This window comes from Alexandromys fortis, unplaced genomic scaffold (assembly GCF_014885135.2).
Source record: "Alexandromys fortis isolate MF-2015 unplaced genomic scaffold, M_Fortis_MF-2015_v1.1 scaffold_3, whole genome shotgun sequence".
NCBI classification, from domain to species: Eukaryota; Metazoa; Chordata; class Mammalia; order Rodentia; family Cricetidae; genus Alexandromys; species Alexandromys fortis.
Window position 1 is genome coordinate 23,661,300 of NW_026067909.1, and position 22,466 is coordinate 23,683,765.

At 45.5% G+C, this 22,466-nt stretch overlaps 2 protein-coding genes across 9 annotated transcripts in view; one reads left to right on the plus strand and one right to left on the minus strand.

The window, feature by feature from the left end:
* Positions 1-6,265, plus strand: part of Angpt2 (angiopoietin 2) — a 49,420-nt gene extending 43,155 nt beyond the window's left edge. Inside the window, exons 8-9 of the mRNA XM_050137335.1 lie at positions 2,976-3,106; positions 5,411-6,265. Of these exons, the coding sequence (XP_049993292.1) occupies positions 2,976-3,106; positions 5,411-5,571 (292 nt within the window). The 3' untranslated portion in view covers positions 5,572-6,265. The remainder of the gene's footprint in view (positions 1-2,975; positions 3,107-5,410) is intronic.
* Positions 1-22,466, minus strand: part of Mcph1 (microcephalin 1) — a 212,397-nt gene that overhangs the window by 120,797 nt on the left and 69,134 nt on the right. For all 8 annotated transcript variants that reach the window (XR_007590844.1, XM_050137333.1, XM_050137331.1 and 5 more), the window contains exon 12: positions 8,335-8,412. Coding sequence is in view for 7 of the 8 variants with exons in the window: in XM_050137333.1 (XP_049993290.1) it covers positions 8,335-8,412 (78 nt within the window). In the remaining variant the exon portion in view is untranslated. The remainder of the gene's footprint in view (positions 1-8,334; positions 8,413-22,466) is intronic.

Below are 22,466 nucleotides of genomic sequence, written 5' to 3' on the forward strand. Positions count from 1 at the left end.
CAGTAACCAAATGCTCCAAGGGCACGGGCAGCCCTGACTACACACTCTTCTGTGAGCATGGGTAGGAGGGGATCAGCAAAGACGACCAGAGCCACGCATGAGGTTGTGGCGTCAGTGTGTACAGCGTGCTCTCAAATCCAAGTTCCACAGGGGTTTTGGGCAGGAAGGGTGGGATGGTAGCACCAAAGAAACAGATGGAAGCACAGCTGAGCACAGGCATCCCAAGAATGCGGGCACCTGTTGCCTGTGTTCTTCACAGAGCACGTAGCAAAGCTACTGAAGCCACAGAGGGCGAGTGACGCACAACAGGCACTCCACAAACAAAGCCATGGCCCACAGTGCCACCTCCACGTCAGTGGCGCCCAAGCCTGTGGAGAGGAAGCCTGACTACGACGTCCTTGGCTGGTGTCCTGCGGAGGTCACAGTGGACAGCACAGGGAAGCCGGCTCAGGGTCTGGGGCCTGACCTGAGAGCTACGTGCTGCCCAGAGCAGCCTGCTATTTACAGACAGTGGGTGAGGATTCAGAAGCTGTTTTCAAAACAGACCAGGCCTAATGTGACTTTGGAACAGTTGGGGAGGCACTTGGTGACCTTCTAGCACAGCTCAGGCTTCTCTGGAGCGGGGAGATGAATGGGAGGAGATGCACTGTCCCTGTCCCCAGCAGGTCGCACCTGAACGCAGAGCCTAGCAGTCACGATTCTGAGACACACTCGCTCTTTCATTGTGCTAACTCCAAACTAAACATTTCCTCCACTGGCAGCAGCTAGGAATCTACAATAGAGGAATTAACTTTTTTAAAGATGAAAGAAACACAGAAATGAAGAATTAGCTTGTTTACATAAGGAGAATTTACTAAATGGGTCAGCACCCTTGCACACTGACATAATAAAAATATGTTAAACTGAGGTTCCTTTGGAAATGCAAACACAGTTTGAATATGCTATTTGAAAAGAAAACCCGCTGGTTTTGAGGCTTAATTTATTTGAAAATATAAAACAAATTCTCTATAAAAACTCGCTACAGTGATTAACAGGACGATCACACGGTGGGTGGAGCATGATACAGCTTAGAGTGACTACATGGTGGGTGGAGCATGATACAGCTTAGAGTGACTGCGGCACACACCTGACTGCTTCTCGCCAACGAGAAAAGGCAGGAAATGGAAAGTGTATAAGAAAGGGGTATGTAACGATTGGATAATTACTTGGTGGGCCTGCCTGACCCCTTCCCCCCCCCCCCCCCCCCCCCCCCCCCCGCCACCCCAGGATTTATGGAGCCCAAGCTGGTCTTGAACTTTCTATGTAGCCAAGGATGACCTCAAACTCCATATCCTCCAGCCTCCACCTTTAAATGCTAGGATTACAGGCATGGGCACTGTCATGGCCAGTTCATGGCTGTTCTTAATAACAAATTTGAAAAAATGCTTGTATCTGGTAGGCTTCCAAAGGATTTAAAATTGAACAACCTTTCAAATACAGACTAATAAAAATAGCTTTCTCTCTTATATTACTTGCCTTTGGGGGACACTTAATGAGTCCCCTGAGCATTGACCTTTCAAAGACAAGAGAATGAAAAGGAAGACAAGCCTTAAGGGGGGGCTGCTGTGGGGTAGCACATATCCGGCCTGTCTAGGCTTAAGGAGAAGGACCGGAAAGAAACGTGTTTCAGAATCCCAAATACCAAAGAGCTAGGATTCCACACACTGCATCCGGTGTCCTGGGTCTGCCATGAGCACTCACTGTATATACTTGTGGCAGAGCCCTGGACAGTGGTCCCTCCTCTCTGCCTGTCCCACATGAGATTCTGACAACTGAATCCCAAGGTGCTTGTTGGCAAGGGCAGAAAGTTTTACAAAGAAGAGTACGTTTAGGGGCTCAAAGGACACTCCCCAGTCACCACTGCAGGGATTCCCCTTATGGCAAGTCGGCGCAGAGCCTCTTCTGTCTAGATCTCATCATGTCATGGCGTTTAGCATGCTCGTCTCCCAGAGCTGGGCACTGGCATGCCAAGGCACCAACATGACATCCTTGCAGCCTCGCTACCATGTGAAACCCAGCTCTGGCCTGCCGTGCACCCTCTGCCCACAGGCAGTTTGCAACAGTGATATAATAGTCTACAGAACTGTATGTTCTAACTGGGCATGCTATACGTGTCTAAGTCCAGCACTTGGGAGGCTTAGGCAGGGGACTGCCACAAGTTCAAGGTCAATTTGGACTGTACGGTGAGTTCTAGGCCATCGTGAGCTATAGTGTGCAACCCTGTCTCAAAACCAAAACATTAAACAAACAAATGATTACGCTTGTCCTTTTTCTTAGACTTCCCTTGTTGGCACAGTTGCCTGCTGCCAGCCACACTTTGGCTATGATCAGGTGTCTGAGCACTGACTCTGACTCCCTTCCTAACAGGGACCAGTTTACTATACCAGCATTCAGAATCAAGGCAAAGCAGCTGCAAGGATTTACTTTCTATACAGCACCGGAGATCTATCCCAGACTCAAGACCCGCTCTATATCTCCTAGTCTCTCCATCCTAACTCCCACCCATTCGGAACACAGAGAGGGTATCCGGGCATTCCAGCATTCCAGAACCCATTCCACAGGGACTGTGGTGAGGGGTCTGTAGGGACACCGCTTTGTGCTGCAGTCCCCCCTCGCCCTCGCACCCCACCACTGCTTCTATTTATCTGGAGGCACTAGGAAAATGAATACAAAGCCCCACCAATCCCTGCTGATACTGATGCAGCAATGTGTTGAAGTCGTCACGAAAATATCCCTCTTGGTCGGAGGGTTTGATGATAAGTTGGTTCCTGTTTATACCAGTGCAAAATATTTTGTACAGAGTAGGCACTGGAGTGCACTAGCCGGCCCGAGTGCCTTCTGTAGAATGGAATTCTTCACCATGAGAAATTTTCCACTACGGTGAATCAACAACCCCAGCCAGTGACAGTTTTTATTTTTTCCTTTGCACGTTCCAGGATTCACCTTACGGGACTTACAGGCACCGCAGGCAAAATAAGCAGCATCAGCCAGCCAGGAAGTGATTTTAGCACAAAGGATTCGGACAACGACAAATGCATCTGCAAGTGTTCCCAGATGCTCACGGGAGGTAGGCAACTCTTCCTATTTGTGTTGGCAAGGAGCAACTGCAGAGCCTAGAAGACTGGCCGTGTGGCGCTCAGACTGGCATGGGGACAGTGGCCTTTCTTTCATGAGAAGACATGCTAGCTGGATGTCAGTACACTGTTTTTTCTCCTTTTGGCCTATGTGTGAAGTGAGAACGACATGGAGCTGGAGCTGTCACTAGGCCAACAGTGTGTTCTCAGGACTCTCTGGAGTGAGCCCGGGAAATTAAGTGGATATGTGATATCCAGCGAGCTCTCCAGAGGCGGTGCTCACTGACCAGATGAAAGGGGGATGGTTTAGCTCCATCTCACTTCATTTCTGTGTAATTGAACATCCGGTCAAGGACTTCTCAGCTGTCTCTTTCTTGTCAAGAGAGAGTGGGCAGGGGAGAGCTCAGTGGGTAAGGGACCTAACACATAAACACGAAGACTGTGCTCAGGTCTCTAGGATCCCTGGGAAAAGCGGAGTATATGGTGTGCTCCTCAATCCCTGTGCTGGGGCTTGAACTCATGAGTTTCAGTTTGGTAAGAAACTCTAGCTCAGGTCTGGGAGATGGCTCAGCCCATAAGGTGCTTGCTGTCAACTGACAACCTGAGTTTGATCCCTGGGTGCCTCGTGGCGAAAGGTGAGAACTGCTTCTCCCAAGTCATTTCCTGATCGCCACAGCAATGCTGCGGCATGACCAACCATAAATAAATAAAATTTAATTAAAAAATAAAAAAGGTAGGTTGCTGCTAAGATAAGAAAAAGACCTAAGCTTGACTCACATGTACTCGTCAGGCAAGAATCCTCTGTCAACAGTAACAAGAAGATTTACTTGCAAAAATGAAATGAAATTCAGAGCTTAAAATTCCACAGAAGAACTAGGACCCTGGGGTTCATGGGAGAACAAAGTGGCCACTTGGTGGCATGAGTTGTCCCCATTGGTTGTAATTAAAGGAAAGAATGCTACTGAACTCATTTCGGAAGGGGCAGACGCTCTCACCTCGCTGCAACAGTCCACTTTAACATCAATGACAAGGGCGGTGGGTTCTGGGGCTGTGTCACACTTAGTCCCAAGTCCTGCTGCCATTCCCACACTGAGCCCTCTCTGGAGAGGCTGGCTGTTTCCAGACCACCCGTGTGCTGCTACTCCAGAGAGCAGGAGAACTGCCTCATAACCAAGGACACAATCTATTTATTTACCTAGTTCAAGATTTAGGGGCTGAGAATGGAGCTGGGGAGGAGGCAAGCAGCCAGGGAAGGAAAATGGGAGGTCTGGGCTGAAAAGAGGCCACTTTCCAAGCCATGGGCGGGCCCGTGGGGAAGCTGGCCTGTGGAGGAGACATCTGCAGGATGGGGCATGGATGGCGCCTGAAGGTTAAGGCAGATCTGTTACTGACACTTCTCAACCTTCCAAGGGTTTTGTACAACACAGAGTCTTCTTATAGACCTCCATTTATCAGAATCACCAGCTAGGACTGTCTCCAGCCAGCAGGGTCCAGGAAAACAGCTGCACTCTATAGGAACTTAGAGAAGCTGCCCTACTGTGTCCCACTTGCCCTGAGATAGCCTCTCAGTTGGTATTTCATCTACATTCTTTACTATCAATTCTTGTCATTGTTTTCTGTATTTAAAGACAAACATGAATACTATCACGTAATCTCATGTAATCGGTGTCTTTTCCACTTGAGGCTTAGAGATGAATTCAGATTAGTACACCACCCACGTTACTGCTTCACATGGCAAATCCTATTACCAACTCTGCTCCTGTTTGTGGAATCCGGAGTGACCATGAAGAAGGTCCTTGCTATGCCTGACTCTCCCTTAGCACTCTTCCTTATAGCCTTAAAGTTTCTTTTTCCCTAGCTCCATGGAGCACTGGGCACTTGGCTTCTATTCCAACCAAAACAATGTGATGGAGGGGAGTGGGAGTCGTTTGGTCCATCCTGCTGTGAAGACTCCTATATATACCTCCAGTTTCACCATGTCTTCACCCCACCAATGTGGTCATGGACGACAGACAGGCTTCTCGCACAGCACTGACCAACATTTCTCCATGTTGCAAGGCTTCTGCACAAAAGGAGCTAGAAAGTGTGTAAGAACACATGCAACAATAAAACTGTGACTGCACAGGTGTGAAGTGTGTGTCTGGGGAGTGAGGAATCAGTGTGGCTCTTCTTACACCGTGAGGGTGTGTATGCACCTTCTTTGAAGCCGAAAACTGATGAGCACACCTGAGCCCTCCTCCCCATGCTGACACAGGTGCCACCACCCACTCCTAATTCCTTCTGCTTCACTCTCACAGGATGGTGGTTTGATGCATGTGGTCCTTCCAACCTGAACGGACAGTACTATCCACAAAAGCAGAGCACGAATAAGTTCAATGGTATCAAGTGGTACTACTGGAAGGGGTCCGGCTACTCGCTCAAGGCCACAACCATGATGATTCGGCCGGCAGATTTCTAAACGCCTCCTATACTCCCAGAAGAGCGTACTGTGTCCAAAGATTAACCCAAAGCACTGAGAAACACCAATGCACAGCAGTTCCTTTCTCCAGCAGGAGGTGCTACCGGGGGTGGGGAGGATCTCCGTGTGCCAGACTGAAGCACAACACTTAAGCCTGCACCAATAGCCAACTCAAGGCAACCCAAAGGCACCGTGGTCCAGAGAAACACCTGGGGAAGGTGGCGTTGAGGCTGAGAACCAGAGGAACAGCATGCCGACTGCCACAGGAAGGACGTTACGTGAGAGTTCATCGTCAATAACTGGAAAGCAGAACTTAGAGAAGATAATCTTGGGATCACCTCCGAGCACACGTATAGATTGTAGGGATGTGCAGCACAGCCGTCACGGTGACAGACTGTATCCCTCACCACGGCAGCGAGTATTCAGGTTAATATCTGGAGGAGCACAGTGCATTGTTTTCCTCTTAGGTGCCTTACATTTTCATTTGAAAACAACACATTTACCCATCTTCGACGGCTTAGTTTTTAACGGCTGGATATTACTTCCTACATGGTGAAAATGCCCACCTCTCTGGAATTCCCACCAAGCGGGTGCTGCGTTGGTGTATGTGGAGACTGTACTATTTTGTTTTCTGCCTGGCTGATAAATATGAAGGTATTTTTAGTAATTAAATATAACTTATTAGTTGAGGTGATTACGTTTAATTTTTACGATAACATTTACAATTCTGTTCTTTGGTGTCACATACAAAAACAAACCCCATGCCTCATGACAAGGAAGATTGCTTTTAGTGAAAAAAACACTATTTCATGGTGACGAGACCTCACCGCTGGGTTCGTGTATTCTATCCCAAAGATCTGCCCCCTAGTTTAAGAAGATATGTTTTAGAAAATGAAACTAAGTCTTGATTTTTGTGGTTGAGGGAAACCATCCCACTTGAGACAAAACCGAAGAAGTGTTTGAGAAAGCAAAATCAAACTGTCCTGCTCATAGTATCACCAGAGGCTTTTAGAAAGTTCTAGAACACAACTCGATGCTTGGAACTGTTGAACCCTAATTCCTCGTGTCCTAACTTCTCGGAAGCTTGCAGAGTGCTGTCTCTATCAATGAGCACCTGCACAAAGCGGTGAGATGCAGTTTCTCAGGTGCCTTCCTTACCTGTCCATCTGCCCTTCTCTGTCCAGATTTGGTTTGGCTTTGTTTTTTACATTTCTCTAACCCCATGGTCCTCAAACTTCCTAATCCTGCGGTCCTTTAATACAGTTCCTTATATTTTGGTAACCCCCACAACCTAAAATTATTTCATTGCTACTTTATAACTGTTGCTACAATTATGAATCCTAATGCAAGTATTTTATATGCAGGATATCTGATAAGCTAACCCCCAAGGGGTTGTGACCCACAGGTTGAGAAACACTGCTCTAACCCATTTTCTTTCAGGCAGCCTTGAAACCTCACACACTGCTCTGGGCTCCAGTCAATCCGCAGACGCGGGTGGCCAAGGCACCCTCACTTCTGCCATGCTTCATTTCCTACCAACTAACTCCAGAGTAAAGAACTCTTCCCTGCTTTCTGACCGCTGCTTCTATTATTACATTTAGGGAACACCGATGGGGCCAACATGGCTCTGTACCCAGTTAAAACATCTGACACCAGAACAACATCCCACAGCTTCAGACAGCAGCAAGGTTCCTGAAGGACCACAATGACAGGAAGTGAGGTGGTAGACCCAGAACAGCACTCTGCATTTACATCAGTCTCTCGTGAAGGCAGGAAGAAGAATTCCAAAGGCAAACCTCCTGTATGGCTCAGAATTATATACACTCTCTCAGGTCAGAGAACGGGAGGAATTCGGGCTTCTACTTTATACTTCGGCTCCTTACACAGTACTTTAAACAAACAAACTTACTGGGAAGAATATTTTTTTCTGTTCTTAAGAAAACATTTACAAAGTTGAAAGGAAATCAAAACAGTAATCTCAAAAATGAAAACAAAACAATGCAGAGAGCTAGATGACTGAGCGACTGGGGGGCAGAGTTCAGCTTCCTGCTGGGTCCCCGGCACAGGGCCACTTGGACAGCTACGTAAGAGCACCGGGGACAGCCAGAACGGCCACTGCCTTTCAGAGACTCATCTTCCCAAACGATAAACTGTCCCAAACCGGACAACATGTTTGGGAACAAAAGCCAACTTCTGTATAGCCCTGTTTCCAGTCAAACCTTAATATCAGAGAAGTCAGAATTTAATTGGCAATTGTTTAGAATACTTAAGAGTCCATAAAGGTAGAATTTAGGACAAACCTCAGACTAAGACCACATCACAATGCTGGCAGGCCATGATTTTTATACCTGTCAATTTTATCTGTATTAGCATTAGTTTTAATAGTTGTCTTTTATTTTTAAAATTTGTTTTCTAGAATCCCACAGGCTTTCATAATTAAATTATTATTTTTTTCTTTTTTCTTTTGGAGAAAGGTCTTACCTTATAGCCCAAGTTAGCAATGAACGTGCAGCAACCTCCCCCCCCCCCCAGTTCAGTTTCCCGAATCTGGACTGCCAGCGTAAGTGAACAAGCCTTTCCACGGTGACGTTTCTCATTGAGCTTTACAAGTGTTCCCACATGAGCTCACAAATCAGTCAACAGAGGCACTCATTTCTAGGGCGACATCCTTTTAGTCTGAGCGAGACCACCCTTAACCTAAGACAAGGTGTTTTCTAAAATCACCACACTGCATCTCCCCCGCACCGCACAGTGCTGACTCACCGGAGCTGCAGGGAAGGACTGAGAGAGTTCAAAGGGCTCCTCAGAAATCCAGTGACCCAACTCTAAAGACCACAGCACCTACAAGGGACACAACACATAGGGAACATTAGTCACAGGTTGGTTTGACTGTTGGGGGGCTGGTCAAAGTCACTTTGATTAGAACAAAAACAAAGTCCCCTGAAAGCCTAGCAAAGATGAACATTGCAGGCCTGAAACCCAGTCACCCCAATACTAGAGTGCTTTGGGAAGCTTCATGCTACTTACCTATTACAGTCATTAACAAACACATATTAAAAAACCATCTCGCTATGTTTGGAAATGGGGACCAGTACCCAGCTTCTGCTGCTGAGCTAAGATACCCACCAGAAGCAGAGAGATTATCGAGGGTCACAATTCAAGGGCACAGTGCTTCATGGCAGGGAAATCAAGGCAGCAGAGCTTAGGTAGTGGTCACACTACACCGAAAGTCAGGGAGCAGGACAAATGCCAAATGCATGATCTTAGCTTGATTCTCCTTTTTATGTGGTATAGGACTCAAGCTTAGGGCATAGTGTTGCCCTTGGTTAGGATGGGTTTGATCACTCAATGAACCCAATAAAGAACATCTCACACAGGCACAGACAGAGACTTATCTAAACAGGATAATCCTCACAAGTGTGCCTAAAGTTGGACTCCTAGGTGATTTCGTATCTTGTTAAGTTGACAAAACTAATTCAGTATCTAAATGAAACCAATATTTGAACGCTATCCTGCTTTTATATGAAACGCTGTGTGTTAGAAATAGGTTTTTAATTCATTGTCCTCTAGAATCCTCCATAAACATCCCACGATTTTATGAATAAAAAAATGAAGTGAGGGCTGGGGCAATGAGTCAGTTTGAAGTGCATGCTGTACAAGCAGAAAGACCTGATTTCCAGCGGCAGAAACTGTATGAAGGGGGCGTGAGGCACATGTGTGCTGCTGGGCTGGGTGGGGTGCTGCTCTGGAAAGGTGGTAGGGAGGATTGTGGGTGATGGCTCAGTACATGGCAGAAACCGGAGAGTCAGCAAGCATGTCTACAAGACAGGAGAAGCAGCTATGAGGGTGCTGAGCTCAAGACAATACATGAGAGTGGAGGACACCATGGGAAAATAGCAGTGTGTTCACAGGAACCCTGCTCAAGGAAAATACCACATTTTCAATTAGCTCCCTGTGGTCACAGACATTTTGTCATTTAACTCCCTTTTTTGTTTTCTCCTAACTTTTACTGTCCAAGTGACACTGGAGGGAAAGGAAGATAAGGGGAGAGGGTAGGAGACGAGAGGGGAGGGGAGGGGAAGAGAGGGGAGGGGAGAGAGGGGAGGGGAGAGAGGGGAGGGGAGAGAGAGGAAGGGAGGGGAGCAGAGGGGAGAGAGCAGAGCAGAAAGATCTTAGTAAGTTCAATAACTGGGTTAAAAGCATTCACGTTACACAGCGTTCCCCCACTGCTCTCAGCTGTCCTGGGCTCTCTATTCTTTAGAGACATGCTATCAATACTGTGGGTCTCCATGACCTCATAGACTCAGCCCAGGAGATAAAATGCAGTTTCAACATCAGGTTCATGTCAACATTTGGCCTGGTAGACTCCTGTGGTGGGAAAAGTGGTACACCAGTGAGAGGCCAGGAGTCAGCTGCAGAAATGTGTGTGGCACTCAAGTTCAAACTCAACCCACATTAAAATGTCAACTGAACCTAAACAACTCTGTGGAGGAATTCATCCTCTCCGACTTCACTCCTTTCTAAATGTTAAGAAAATAAAATCATAGGGTAGTTACAGTATGATTTTGTTAAGCAAATAGATAGAGAATAAGTATTTCACAGAGGGAGCAAAAAACGCTGATTTGATTTCATTAAAATCACAGAACCAGAGATACAGGAAAAACTTTGTGCTTTATCCCATTCTATTGGCAAATCCCTTTCTTTAGTTCAGTGCAATATTCAAAATGTGAGAATTCTGTGTTTCAGGATTCCAGGTAGGCTTGAGGAATCATCTAACCCAACCCCACATATTTCTTAGAAAATACTGAGTAAGACAAAAACAACTGAAAAATTATATGCAACACGGGGTGGGGTTGTATGCAGGTGATCAAATATTATTTATATATAAATCTTGGCAGGGGAAATGATCTCCAGGATCCACCTCAACAAAAGCTCTATGCCATGCCATCAGCACTGGCACATTTGATATTAGACACTTCCGATAACAGAAATGACAGTGTTGATATCTGGTCATCATCATAAAGTCCAAACTCTGTTGATGAACTTAACAGAGGAACCATTTTCTTGCTTTATTTTTAGATATACCTAGATGATGTCCCATCATGGAGGGCTATGCTATTCACTCAACTATTCTGGGTACCAAGTTTCTTCTTCTTTTTAAAGATCTATCTAGGGGCTGGAGAGATGGCTCAGAGGTTAAGAGCACTGACTGTTCTTCCAGAGGTTCTGAGTTCAGTTCCCAGCAACCACATGGTAGCTCACAACCATCTATAATGAGATCTGGTGCCCTCTTCTGGCCTGCAGGGATATGTGCAGGAAGAACCCTGTATACCTAATAAATAAATAAATAAATCTTTTTTTTTTAAAAAAAAAAAAGGAATTTTTTTTTTTAAAAAAAACACATATGGGTGTTTTGTCCGTGTGTATAGCTGTATACCTGAAGAGGCCACTGGATCCTATGGAACTACAGTTTTGGATGGTTGTGACCTGTCATGTGGGTGCTGGGACTCAAACCTCAGTCCTCTGGAAGAGAAGGCGGTGCTCTTAACCACTGAGCCATTCCTCCATGCCCTCCAAATCTCTTCTTGATTTACAGATTTCAAAAATTCTCGTGGGCAGTGTGAGGCAGTTTGGCTGCAGTTGGGGAAGCCAGCGTGGTGCTGTTATTAAATGCAAATGGTGGCTATACATTATGAAGAGAATGCAGCTGGAATGTGACTGGGACAACAAAGCTCCACCAGGAACTTGGGGGGAGAAAGAGTGCACAGAAGAGACAGCATGACCAAACTCTGGAAAATGCAAAGCAGCCAGATAAATGGTGGCTGATTGAGGAGGGCAGAAACAAGTGTCTGGAGAAGGAAGGTGACAAGAAAATTAAAAACATTTTTTCAGAGTTCCAAAAGCTAGGGAATGTGGGGACAAAGGAACTGGAGGTAGAGAACAGATCAAAGGAGTAACTCCTTTCCTGAAGCGAGAAGAGAGTGAAGGAGACAGAAACAGTGTCCTTAGCAGGGGACAGGCAGTCTTTCTGGGGACACTTACCCAGAGAAACAAACCAAACAAAACAGAAAAAGTGAATTTGGCGCTACTCACCTTTCCACCCACAGGAGAGGCTGGGCTCCAGCAGGCTGTATCCGCCCATTTTGTCCTCCCTGTGTCGGATATAGCCTTCCCAATCATAGAGCAGCCACAACAGGGACAATTAGATGAAAGGGGGAAAAAAGGAGGGGGGGGGGAGCACCAACAGAACGTTTGCCTGTGAGCCTGAGTTCTGAGAGAGCCGGAACAACCAAGAGATTCACCTGGATACAAGGGAACTGGAGGTAGAGAACAGTTCAAAGGAGTACATGTATCTGAGAGAAGAATGTTAGTTAGAACACATCTGCAGGAACTCAGGGAAGGACACTGGCAGTCCAAGCATTAGTCATCAATTCAAGAAAATCAGGAAATTTCCAGAAATCCTGTGGATCCTAGTATATTAGTCAACCTAATAGCCACGGTGTGCAAATGATGCTTCTAAGTACGTGTGTCTGCAGACCCACACACAAGGGTGTGAGCACTACGGTCAGAGGACACCTGCTGGTCCTGGGGACTGAGCTAAAAAAAATTATAGTATTTTTATCAGTTTAAATATCTCAACAAAAAAATTCTTTACTCACAAATATTTCTTAAGCAGAGACCCTAAGTGAAGCTTCCTTAGTTTAATTTTCAGTATCTCAAAAAATGTTCTTAAAGAAGAAAATAAGCAAATTATTTTAATTAAAAGTGATGGTAGATGGCTTGGACTTACAAAAAAAAAATCTGTAAGAGAGACTTTCTTAGGTTGGGCTTGAGAAAGCAAATGGTTCCAATCAGTAATGATTAAGTGTTGACATGCAATACAGCATGAAGTTGAGTCAACTCACTCGGCAGCACTGCTGTAGAGCAGGCGGAAACATTTCCAAACAGCCACTTTGGATGAACAACTCACTGTAACTGTACTATAAAAACTGAGTTACTCCGGAGTTCCAGATGACCAGCCTCCCTGGGCTCTGGGTTGGAGCCTGTTTAGAGAGAACAAATCTCCAGCTATCCTGTTAAAAAGTCAACTTTATGGGTTGAGGATGGAGCCCGAGTTGACGGACTACTTGCCTAGGGAGCAGGCAGGGAAGTCCGAGTGCTCGATCCCCAGCATGGCATGAACAGGTGTGCTGACAGTAACATATGAGCTCAGGAGCTGGAGATAGGATGATCAGAGTTAAGGTCATCGCCAGCTACATAGGGAGCAGAAGGCTAGCCTGGGAGACCCTGTCTCAGAACACAATAAAATTCAGCAGCCATTGACAATATGAGCTGCTTTAGGGTCCTAGGAAGAAAGAAGCAAGAGAGGGTCCTTGCCGACTGGAGAAAACAACAGCTAACCATCTTCCTACTCATTCTCCCCATCAATTGTGGTTTAAGGGATGGAAGCATGTTTAATATTTTCAAGGCCAATAGAAGTAATTTATTAAACTGTTATTTGCTGCCAGGTGGTGGTGCCGCATACCTTTAATCTCAGCACCTGGGAGGCAGAGGCAAGCAGATCTCTGTGAGTTTGAGGTCAGCCTGATCTTCAGAGTGAGTTTCAGGACAGCCAGGGCTACATAGAGAAACCTTGTCTTAAGAAACAAAAACAAAAAAACACCACAAAAAACAAAATGTCATTTTATAAAATCCTAAATTTCAAATTATAAAAACCTCCCTGCCAGATACCATAGAGTCTTAATCTCGATGATTAGGGTGGTTTTTCTCAAACAACCAAAGTTAGAATTTGGACTACATACTTCATTTTGGCTGCTTCAAGGGTAATAAATAAAGTTTGTGATTCTTCCCCAACCCGGCAGCGTAAAGAACTGATTAAACACAGAAGACAGACTGCCTGGGACAAAGGGCAAGCTAGTTAATCCTTCACATATATAATATGTATCATCCATCTCCACCAACTGAAGAGTAACGAGGCAGTGAGGGAAACAGCGTGAAAATGACACTGCACTTCAGGACAGATGCAGAGGGAAGTGGGAAGGAAAGGAGTGAGGGGGGGGGGGAGAAGGAGAGGAGAGAGAGACCAACAGCTGAATTCTAATGACAAAGTAAATGGTTACTTATGTCCCATACACTTTGGAGCCAGAAAACAGGAGGTCTGGTCTTCCAAAGAACCCAGCTTGAACTGGCAAAGTTTCAAGGCAATAATATTTGTTCCAAAATAAGCTGTCCCCCCTGTATTTCCACCCTATCTTGCAACACCAAGAAATGCTTCCTATAATTGCATAAAGTTATTTTTAAAGGTACAAGCAAGCACATTTAGAGGTGTAGTGCCTGCCACACTGCAACGATTTTTCAGGTAAAACTTTTAGTGGTAGCAAAGGTTTCCAAATACAGTTAACTAAAGTGTGCCATTTAATTTGTCCACAGTGTGCACCCTTTCCAGTTTCAAAGCCGTTTGAAAAAAAGTTTTAGATAAATATAGTCAATATTCCCCTCATTTTAAAACTTTAGGTATATGAGTGCTTTGCCTACATATATGTCTGTGCACCACGTGCATGTAATTTCCTATGAAACCAGAAGAAGGCGTTAGATCCCCTGGAACTGGAGTTAGAGGTGGTTGTGAGCCATAATGTGGGTGCTAAGAATCAAATCTGGGACGTCTGGTTAAGAGCAATGAGCCATCCCTTCAGCACCTCCCCCTGCTTGAGTCTGAAGACAGGCTCTCACTGTGTATTTATTAACGGCTGTCCTGTAACTTGCTATGTAGACCAGGTTGGTTTTAAATTCACAGAGAGTTCCTTGACTCTACCTCTTGAGGGCCGGGATTGAAGGCATGAGTCACCACACCTGGATCTAAACATAGACCAATAACAAGAGCCTGACTGTGCTTGCAGAGTCTTCCCCATTTTCTCTCCAGCTGTCCTGATAATGACTGACGGGAGCTCATCTCCATGGAATCATCGATGACAGATATCACTAAAAAGCACCAGCAGGCACATGATCGCTTGTAAGGTTGCCAAGGCTCACCTAAATCATGACTTTAATACCAGCTCCTGAAAGGTCAAAGTCCTTGCATAACAATGCTACATGATCATATTTGCTGACGCCATGCAGATGGTCTCTTCTATCTTGTCACAGATTGCGAAATGAGGCTTGGATTGTCATTTCTTACCCAAGGCCACACAGCTAGTAACTGGCTCTTAGTAGGTTAGTATGAAATCCATGATCTCATCCATTTGCAGAAATACCATGCTAACGTTGAAGCTTGTTGATAATAAAAAGATGACTCCAAGGTTACCTTTGGAATTAATATGGGGAATAAATAATGGAAGTGTTGAATTCATATTCAAAACTCTCCAACTGTGAGCATGAATCCTCCCTTGACTATGAACACTTCACTAAAGGTATTCAAGTCACCGTCTCACAGCTGTTCGTGCTGACCAATGGAATCGGCAGGCGGAAATCACGTGGGAAACAATGCCTCTGTGTAACTGGCACCACGGAGAAACAGCTCATCTCCACCCCTAACGTGTCTACTTGGTTCTTGAGCCTTCCAACCCAGTGCCCAGTCACAGCACTGGGCATAAGACTGTCTGTGAAGCCCACTGGACCAATGCCACCTCTGGATCAACGCCACCTCAGAATCATAGATGCCACCTAAATCAGAACCTGAATCTCAAGCAGCTTTTCTGTGTGTCTGTATCTGTACTTTTTCACTGCTGTGACGAACACCATGACCAAGAAGACACCGCGTGTACATGGTCTTACAGTTCCAGAGGGAGAGAGTTTATGATGATGGGGAAGAAAAGGCATAACGGCAGGCAGCTAGAGCAGCATCTGGAAACTCACATCTTGATCTACAAGGAAGAGTCAGAAAGAGCTAACTGGGAATGCTGGGAGTGTTTTGAAAACCACCCCCAGTGACATACTTCATCTAAGAAGGCTATACCTTCCAATCCTTTCCAAACAGTCCCACCCACTGTGGGACAAATCCATGAGAGCCATTCTCATTCAAATCAGCACATTCCACTCCCTGGCTCCCAAAGGCCCATGACCATATCATAATGCAAAATGCATTTAGTTCAACTTCAAAACTCCCCATAGTCTTAATGCCAGCCAATCAAGTCAATCTCTCAGCTGCAAGCTCCCGTAAAACCAAAAGGCATATCTCTACTTCCAACAATGACACAGAATATATATCGCCATTCCAAAAGGGAGAAAAGGAGGCAGAATGAGGAAATACTGGACCAAGGCAAGAACAAAGCCCAGCAGGGAAAACTCCAAATCCTACAGCCTGTGTCAGAAGCCAAAGGGATTAGATGGCTCTGCCCTTCCAGCTTTGCAAACTGCAAGACACTTCTCTCTCTTGAGCTGGTTCTCCTCCCTGTCTGTAACTCTCTTTAGCAGTGCTGGGATTAAGGGCATGGTTTCGGCACCGCTAACATCTTGGGGATCTCAGTGGTTTTCCTTAACCTAGAAAGAAGACTCAGCAACCCCTTTATTCTTTTATCCTTCATGGCTCTGAATTCAGAAGCACAGGGATGACACTGGCAAGTTTGGCTGCCTGTGTAGGATGGAGCCTGGCTTCCTTGAACCACGTCTGTAGCTGTTGAATTCCTTAGGTCTTTACACAAGTTGGAAGCTTGGCTGGGTGGGGTCTTGCTCTGAAGGCACCACTCCTTTATTCCACCTTGATATCAGGCATTTCTTTATCTCTTTCATTATAAGCCACATCTTCAACACTACATTTCCAGATGCTCATTTTCTCCTAAAACTGTACATTTTGTATGTATTTCTACCACTCTTGCTCTTTTTCATTGTAGGTGTGCATAGTGACCACACGACAGAGTCAGTATTAGACTGTCTTGAAATCTCCAAGAAACTCAGTCTATTATTGGTCAGTTCAGTCTTAGGACAAGGATGGAAAGTTGTTCTTTACCAAAGTGTCACAAGAATGGTCTCAAGCTCAGCTGCTAATACTGCTCCCCTCAGAATCCACCTGAGCTAAACCTCCACAGTCAGCATTTTTCTCAGCACTGGTGGCACATTCAGCACTCCTTACAGTGCTCAACTATTCTAGTCCAAAGAAGCAAAGTCCTTGTCATCATTGTTGTCTTCGTCTTTTATTATTATTGTTGTTGTTGTTCATGACAGGGTTTCTCTGTGTAGCCCTGGCTGTCCTGGAACTCACTCTGTAGACCAGGCTGGCCTAGAACTCAGAGATACACCTGCCTCTGCATCTCAAGTGCTGGGACTACAGGCGTGTGACCCACTGCCCAACTTTCCACCCTCCTCCCCAAAGTCTTCTACATTCTTCCAAGTAAAAGCATGACCATATCTGTCACACAAATACCCCACTTCTGGTACTAACTTCTATTGCTGTCACAAAACACCATGTCCAAGGCAACTTATTGAAGGAAGGATGTCTTTGGGGATTAAAGTCCCAGAAGAATAGGAGTATATCACCATCATTGTGGATAGTGTGGCAAGCAGGCACGGTATTGAGGCAGCAGCTGAGAGTTTACATCCTTATCCATAAACAGGAAGCAGAGGGAGACCCATGAGAAACGGTGTTAGTCTTGAAACCTCAAAGCTTTCCCTCTAGTGACACAATTCCTCTAACACGGCCACACCTCCTAATCTTTCCAAACATTTCCACCAGTTGGGGGCCAATTATTCAAACATGAGTCTACAGCTAATATTCATCTGAACCAACACACTGTCATATACAAAAAAATTGCAAAAAATGAAGTTTAATGATATTTAAAATTGGTAAGATAAACAATTAACCATCAAAAATAAACAATTCTTTTCCTGTTAAAAAGATATTAATAGACAGACTAGATTCCAGATGGTGAGAAGAAAACAATTTGCATATTGACAGATAAGCTTTTTTATGTGTGTCTTAGGGCTGCAATTGCTATGATGACACAGCATGACTGAAAGAAAGTTGGAGAGAAAAGGGTTCATTTGGTTCACATGTCCACATTGTAGTCCATCACTGAAGGAAGTCAGGACAGGAATGCAAGCAGGGCAGGAACCTGGAGGCAGAAGTTGATGCCAAGGTCATGGAGGATTGCTGCTTACTGGCTTGCTCCTCATAGCTTACTCAGCCTGCTTTCTTATAGAACCTAGACTAGCCCAGGAATGGCACCACCACAATGGGCTGGGCCCTCCCCCATCAATAACCAATTAAGAAAAGGCCCTTTGGGGCTGGAGAGGTGGCTCAGCAGTTAAGAGCACTGGCTGCTCTTCCAGAGGACCCAGGTCCAATACCAAGCACCCACATGGCATCTTACAAATGTCTGTAATTGCAGTTCCAGGGGCTCTGACACCTTCACACCAATGCACATAAAATGAATTTAAATAAGTTATTTAAGAAAGAAAAATGCCGTTCAGACATACTTTAGGGGGCATTTTCTCTACTCAAGTGTGCTCCATTCAGGTAACTCTAGCTATATCAGGGTGACAGAAAACTCGCAGCACAGAAAGTGTGACTTGTTGAGACAGGGTCTCACTATGTTGTCTGAGCTGCACTCAAAGTCAAGCTCCTCCTGCTCTGACATCTGCATGCTGGGATTCCAGGTGTGTACAACCATGTCTGGATATCTCTGCATATCCCTCACCAGCTCACAAGAGCTGAGCTTGATCACATGGAGCACTTGGACTTGATCTGATCAGCTTGGATTTTACCCAGTCCTTTCCAGTTCACTAAAATGAAAATGAGGTACTCTGAGATCCTAAGACTAAACTGCTCAGTCATAGTCACTTTTAAAATAAGCTAAGCTATGACCAGGGTGACCCAGCATTTCACCACTGGACTTGATGTCAAATCCAAACATCTTTATAAATAGCATGAGCACGTACTTTCCTTATCAGAATAAAAACAATGAAATAACTATAACAAAATTCCTATGTAACTAAAATAAATAGCAGAAACATCACTTCACAGTATGAAATAAGAGCACAAGATACTATGACCAAGGAGACAAATCTTTGAACGCTACGGTTACCAAGGGAAACACTGGATTTTATACTACTTTTAAAAAATGAGCACCAAGTCACAACCTTTGCTCCATCAGAGGGAAAGAGAAATTCTCTCACTTATAAAAACAAGCACTGGGTTCCATCTCTGACTGAGCGCCAGAGAGAACCTGACCACCTTTAAGTTACCTGACAAATGTACTCTTTATGGGGCTTGTGCGGTATGACTTGATGGGAGAACACTTGCCTGGCAAGTGTAAGGTCTTGTGAAAAGAAGGAAGGGGTGAGGGAAGAACTGAGATGTGTCCTGCTAGAATAAAGAATACCAGAATGTCTGGAGTCCTCCATAAACAAACACAACACACAAACACCACTATCAGTGAAATTCACTGTATGCGTGCTCTTCTTTCTTGTTCTGTTGGTACTCAACACAACTCAAGGGAAAATCACTCCTGTGGCATTGAGTGATGCTGTCTTAGCTTGCTTAGTATCTGAGTTGTGGTACACTGTGGAGGCTTGAGGAGGAAGAGCAGGCCAAACTGAGGACAGAGCCCTGCACTCTCCTGCACTGATGATCGCATTCTGGTCTGAGTATGTCAGAACAAAGATCTGCAGGGGTTGTGTATGGCCTGAGATGGCCAGAGGTTGATAAATGTTTAGGTATGCAGAATGTTAATATTCTAGCAGAGATATACTGCAAGCTCTTATTTCAATTTCAGTGAACAAGCTCACACTGAATGTATCCTTCTCATTCTCTGGCAAAAGGAAGCCCAAGATGTTGGTTTTAGTTTAGTTTTGTTTTTTTCTTCTGCAAAATGTATTTTTTTCTAAGTGGACTGTAAGAATCAGACATAAAATGTATCGCACAGTAAAATGAGGGAGGTTGTCAACTATAGTTTTAAAAAGAGTACAAATGTCTTGAAAACCAAGTGTTTCTTCTATCAGCCCTCCTCAAAGCTGACGTCGGCACTCAAGTCTCATCAACAAAGGTACTTAAGAGCGGACTAGCATAGTTCAAGTACGATGCTCCCTGGCAATCTACCTTCACTTGGGGATAAAGTTCAGACACCCTGGAAGTGTGGACAGCCGACAGCATCCCAGTGTCACTGGCAGGGATCTGAATGACAGACGGCTAGAGGCAGCTGCTGGAAAGTTCCAGTTAAAGCAAATTACGGGTGAATTTTCCAATGTGTGCCAATGGATAAAATATTCCAAGCTATTAACAAAAGTAAGACTGATCGAGTCATCAGAAATTGGGCTGGAGGTATATTTCTGCTCCAGAGCAAGCACACAGCCAGGTACTCAGTACAACGGAAGGGGAAGGAGGGAGGGAGGGAGGGAGGGAGGGAGGGAGGGAGGGAGGGAGGGAAGAAAGGAAGAGTAAGAAATCATCTCTGAACCTGCAACGAAGAGCAGACATAAAAAGAGAGCACTGCATCTTCTGGAAGGGGTGTTACAGAAGGTTATGCGCCACCATGGGGGGGGGGGACGGGGAACTTAGACCAGGTCCTCTGTGAGAGTGGCCAGTTCTCCTAATGCAGAACCATCTCCACTCACTGAAGGATTTTCTAAGAGTGAGTGCTGAACTTGGATTTCAGTTTAAGGTGATGTCCCAGAGATCTCAATCATAATGAGAGATAACCATGCCCTAGATATTAAATCTGGCATCAGTGGCTTTTAGTGAAAATGAAGCATAGAAAAACAGTGTGGTCCCTGTGTCCATGATACTGTCAAAGGGACAGGGACAAGCTGAGTGAAACTGAGTGCCTCCATTTACCAACTGTTGGTCTAATTCGTTGAGACTATTTGCCCAATACAGAAACATGTACTTTTAACCTAACTGTAACCAGGGGCTATTTTCATAAAATAATAAAGTGGGTGTGTTTACAATGTGCAGTAACATGTCCTTCCTGATTCCCCTCGCTTTTCCTAGGAGTTGGCCCAGCCTAGGCCTTATTCTTCCTCTGGGTCTTCATTGCACAACCATTCCATGACGCTAAACCTCTCTCTCTCTCTCTCTCTCTCTCTCTCTCTCTCTCATTCTCTCTCTCTCCTGATAGAAAATCTCCAGCATAATACGTATAATTCAGAGTTTTCTATTGTACCCACTACCTTGGTCTGTTCATGTTTTTCTCCCTTGCTATCCCCATGGTGACTATCACCATGTTGTTTCAATAAAACTGTAAGAGTCACTTTGTTCCCTCTACTCCCTCACACAACACACTGTCAGATCTGTGGCATCCGATCGGCTGCAGACCAGCTTTCTACACTCTACCTGTACGACAGGTGCCTTGTCATGGCCAAAGCTCTCTATCCACAAGCGGTGCTATAACTGCCCTTGTCATGGCCACGGGCGTTTCTCTCTGGATCATTCTACCTGCCTGCTGCTGGTGGCTTTGTTTCTGCTCTAACCGCCCTGAAACCCATTCAGGGCATAGGACAGACAGACAAAAGCCTCCCATCTCCTAGCTGGAATAGTTCCCATCCTTCTGCAGTGACCTATGAAGTTACAGTTGGTTCTAGATCACCATAAAGAAAAAGGCCACGATGGTAGAGCTTTCCTCATGATGAAGCCCGTGGTGGCGGTTCACGGTGTCTTCGCTCTGAAACTACAGCTCTGACTCCAAAGGCCACCACTTGTCCCTCCCAGATATGTTTATCCACTGTTCTCATCAAGGTAAATGCCAAGGACCTCATTTTCCAGGGGAATCATGTGGCTGTTTTATAATCTGTTCTCAATCACGGGCAGTTTGTGCCTCCAGTGTGGGAAAAGGACTCTAGGATCCCGCCAGAGGGACAAAAAGATGACAGAGGATTAGGGAAGGGCTCCAGACAGAATCCTTATTGTAGTGATCCATGGCCAGTTCCCTGTGGAAAAAGCGTGTGGGCAGAGCACAGGGACAGAAACAGACGGACTCTACAGTTTTACCTTGGTAGAGAGAATCTATATAATTTCGTGGTAAAAATCTGCAAGTCAGAGATGTGCTAAGATAAATGATCATTGCCTTGGAACAAGGCCTTTCTAAATACTGCTTCAAAGACCCACGCTGGAGACCCAGATAAGCTATTCTGCATTGTGTTTTCATCTGGGTACGTGTTTAAAAATGCAGTTTCTATGCTGCAAAACACTCTGAAGGGCCCCATGAACTGGCACATGTGAAGTTCTCTGCAGCCTGCAGTCCTTCATGCAGTAACCCAAGGCAGGGATGCAGTCTCTCTGGAGTGAAGCCTATGAAAGCTCAAGGGTTCCAGAACTACTCAGGCAGATCCCTGGGAGCTTGACGTCTCTGCCTGCTAGGTGTGGCCAGACTAAGCCAAGACTGCGTGTGCAGCTAGAGGAGCTAGGCAAACTCTGGGTGCAGATGTGATAGTGTCACGAGCCATTTCCACCCTAAAAATCATTACAGGAACCATCACCCTGGGGAGTCTGCAGAGAACCCCACACCCATAATTATGTTCTATTGAGAGAACCTGCCCCACACCCAATTAACTTATCTGCCTCACATTCCAGCTATCCAGGGAACCAGGTGTGGCAACTTGTGACTTCTTGGCCTACCTGTCCGAATGTAACTTCTTGGCCTACGTGACTGGGACCACGCGGTGAGATCCCGTGCCCTGCCCACCAAGTCCTCATGCAGGGCCTATATAAGCAGCAACCATGATCCTAATAAACGGAGGCTTTGACAAATCTGCTTGGCCTCCTTCTTCTGTCCTAGCTCATTCCCTTCCAGGTAGCGCCCCTCCGAGACCCTGGAATAACTGATTGCAGGGTGGGTTACAAACCCCTAGACTGAGTAACCCACCCAACGCCATCGACATGATAGAGCTAGAGCAATCTGCTTAGCCTTTCACCCTTAGAACTTATCAATGTAAGGCTCAAGAAGAGAGGGTGTCCAAGATGCCTCGTT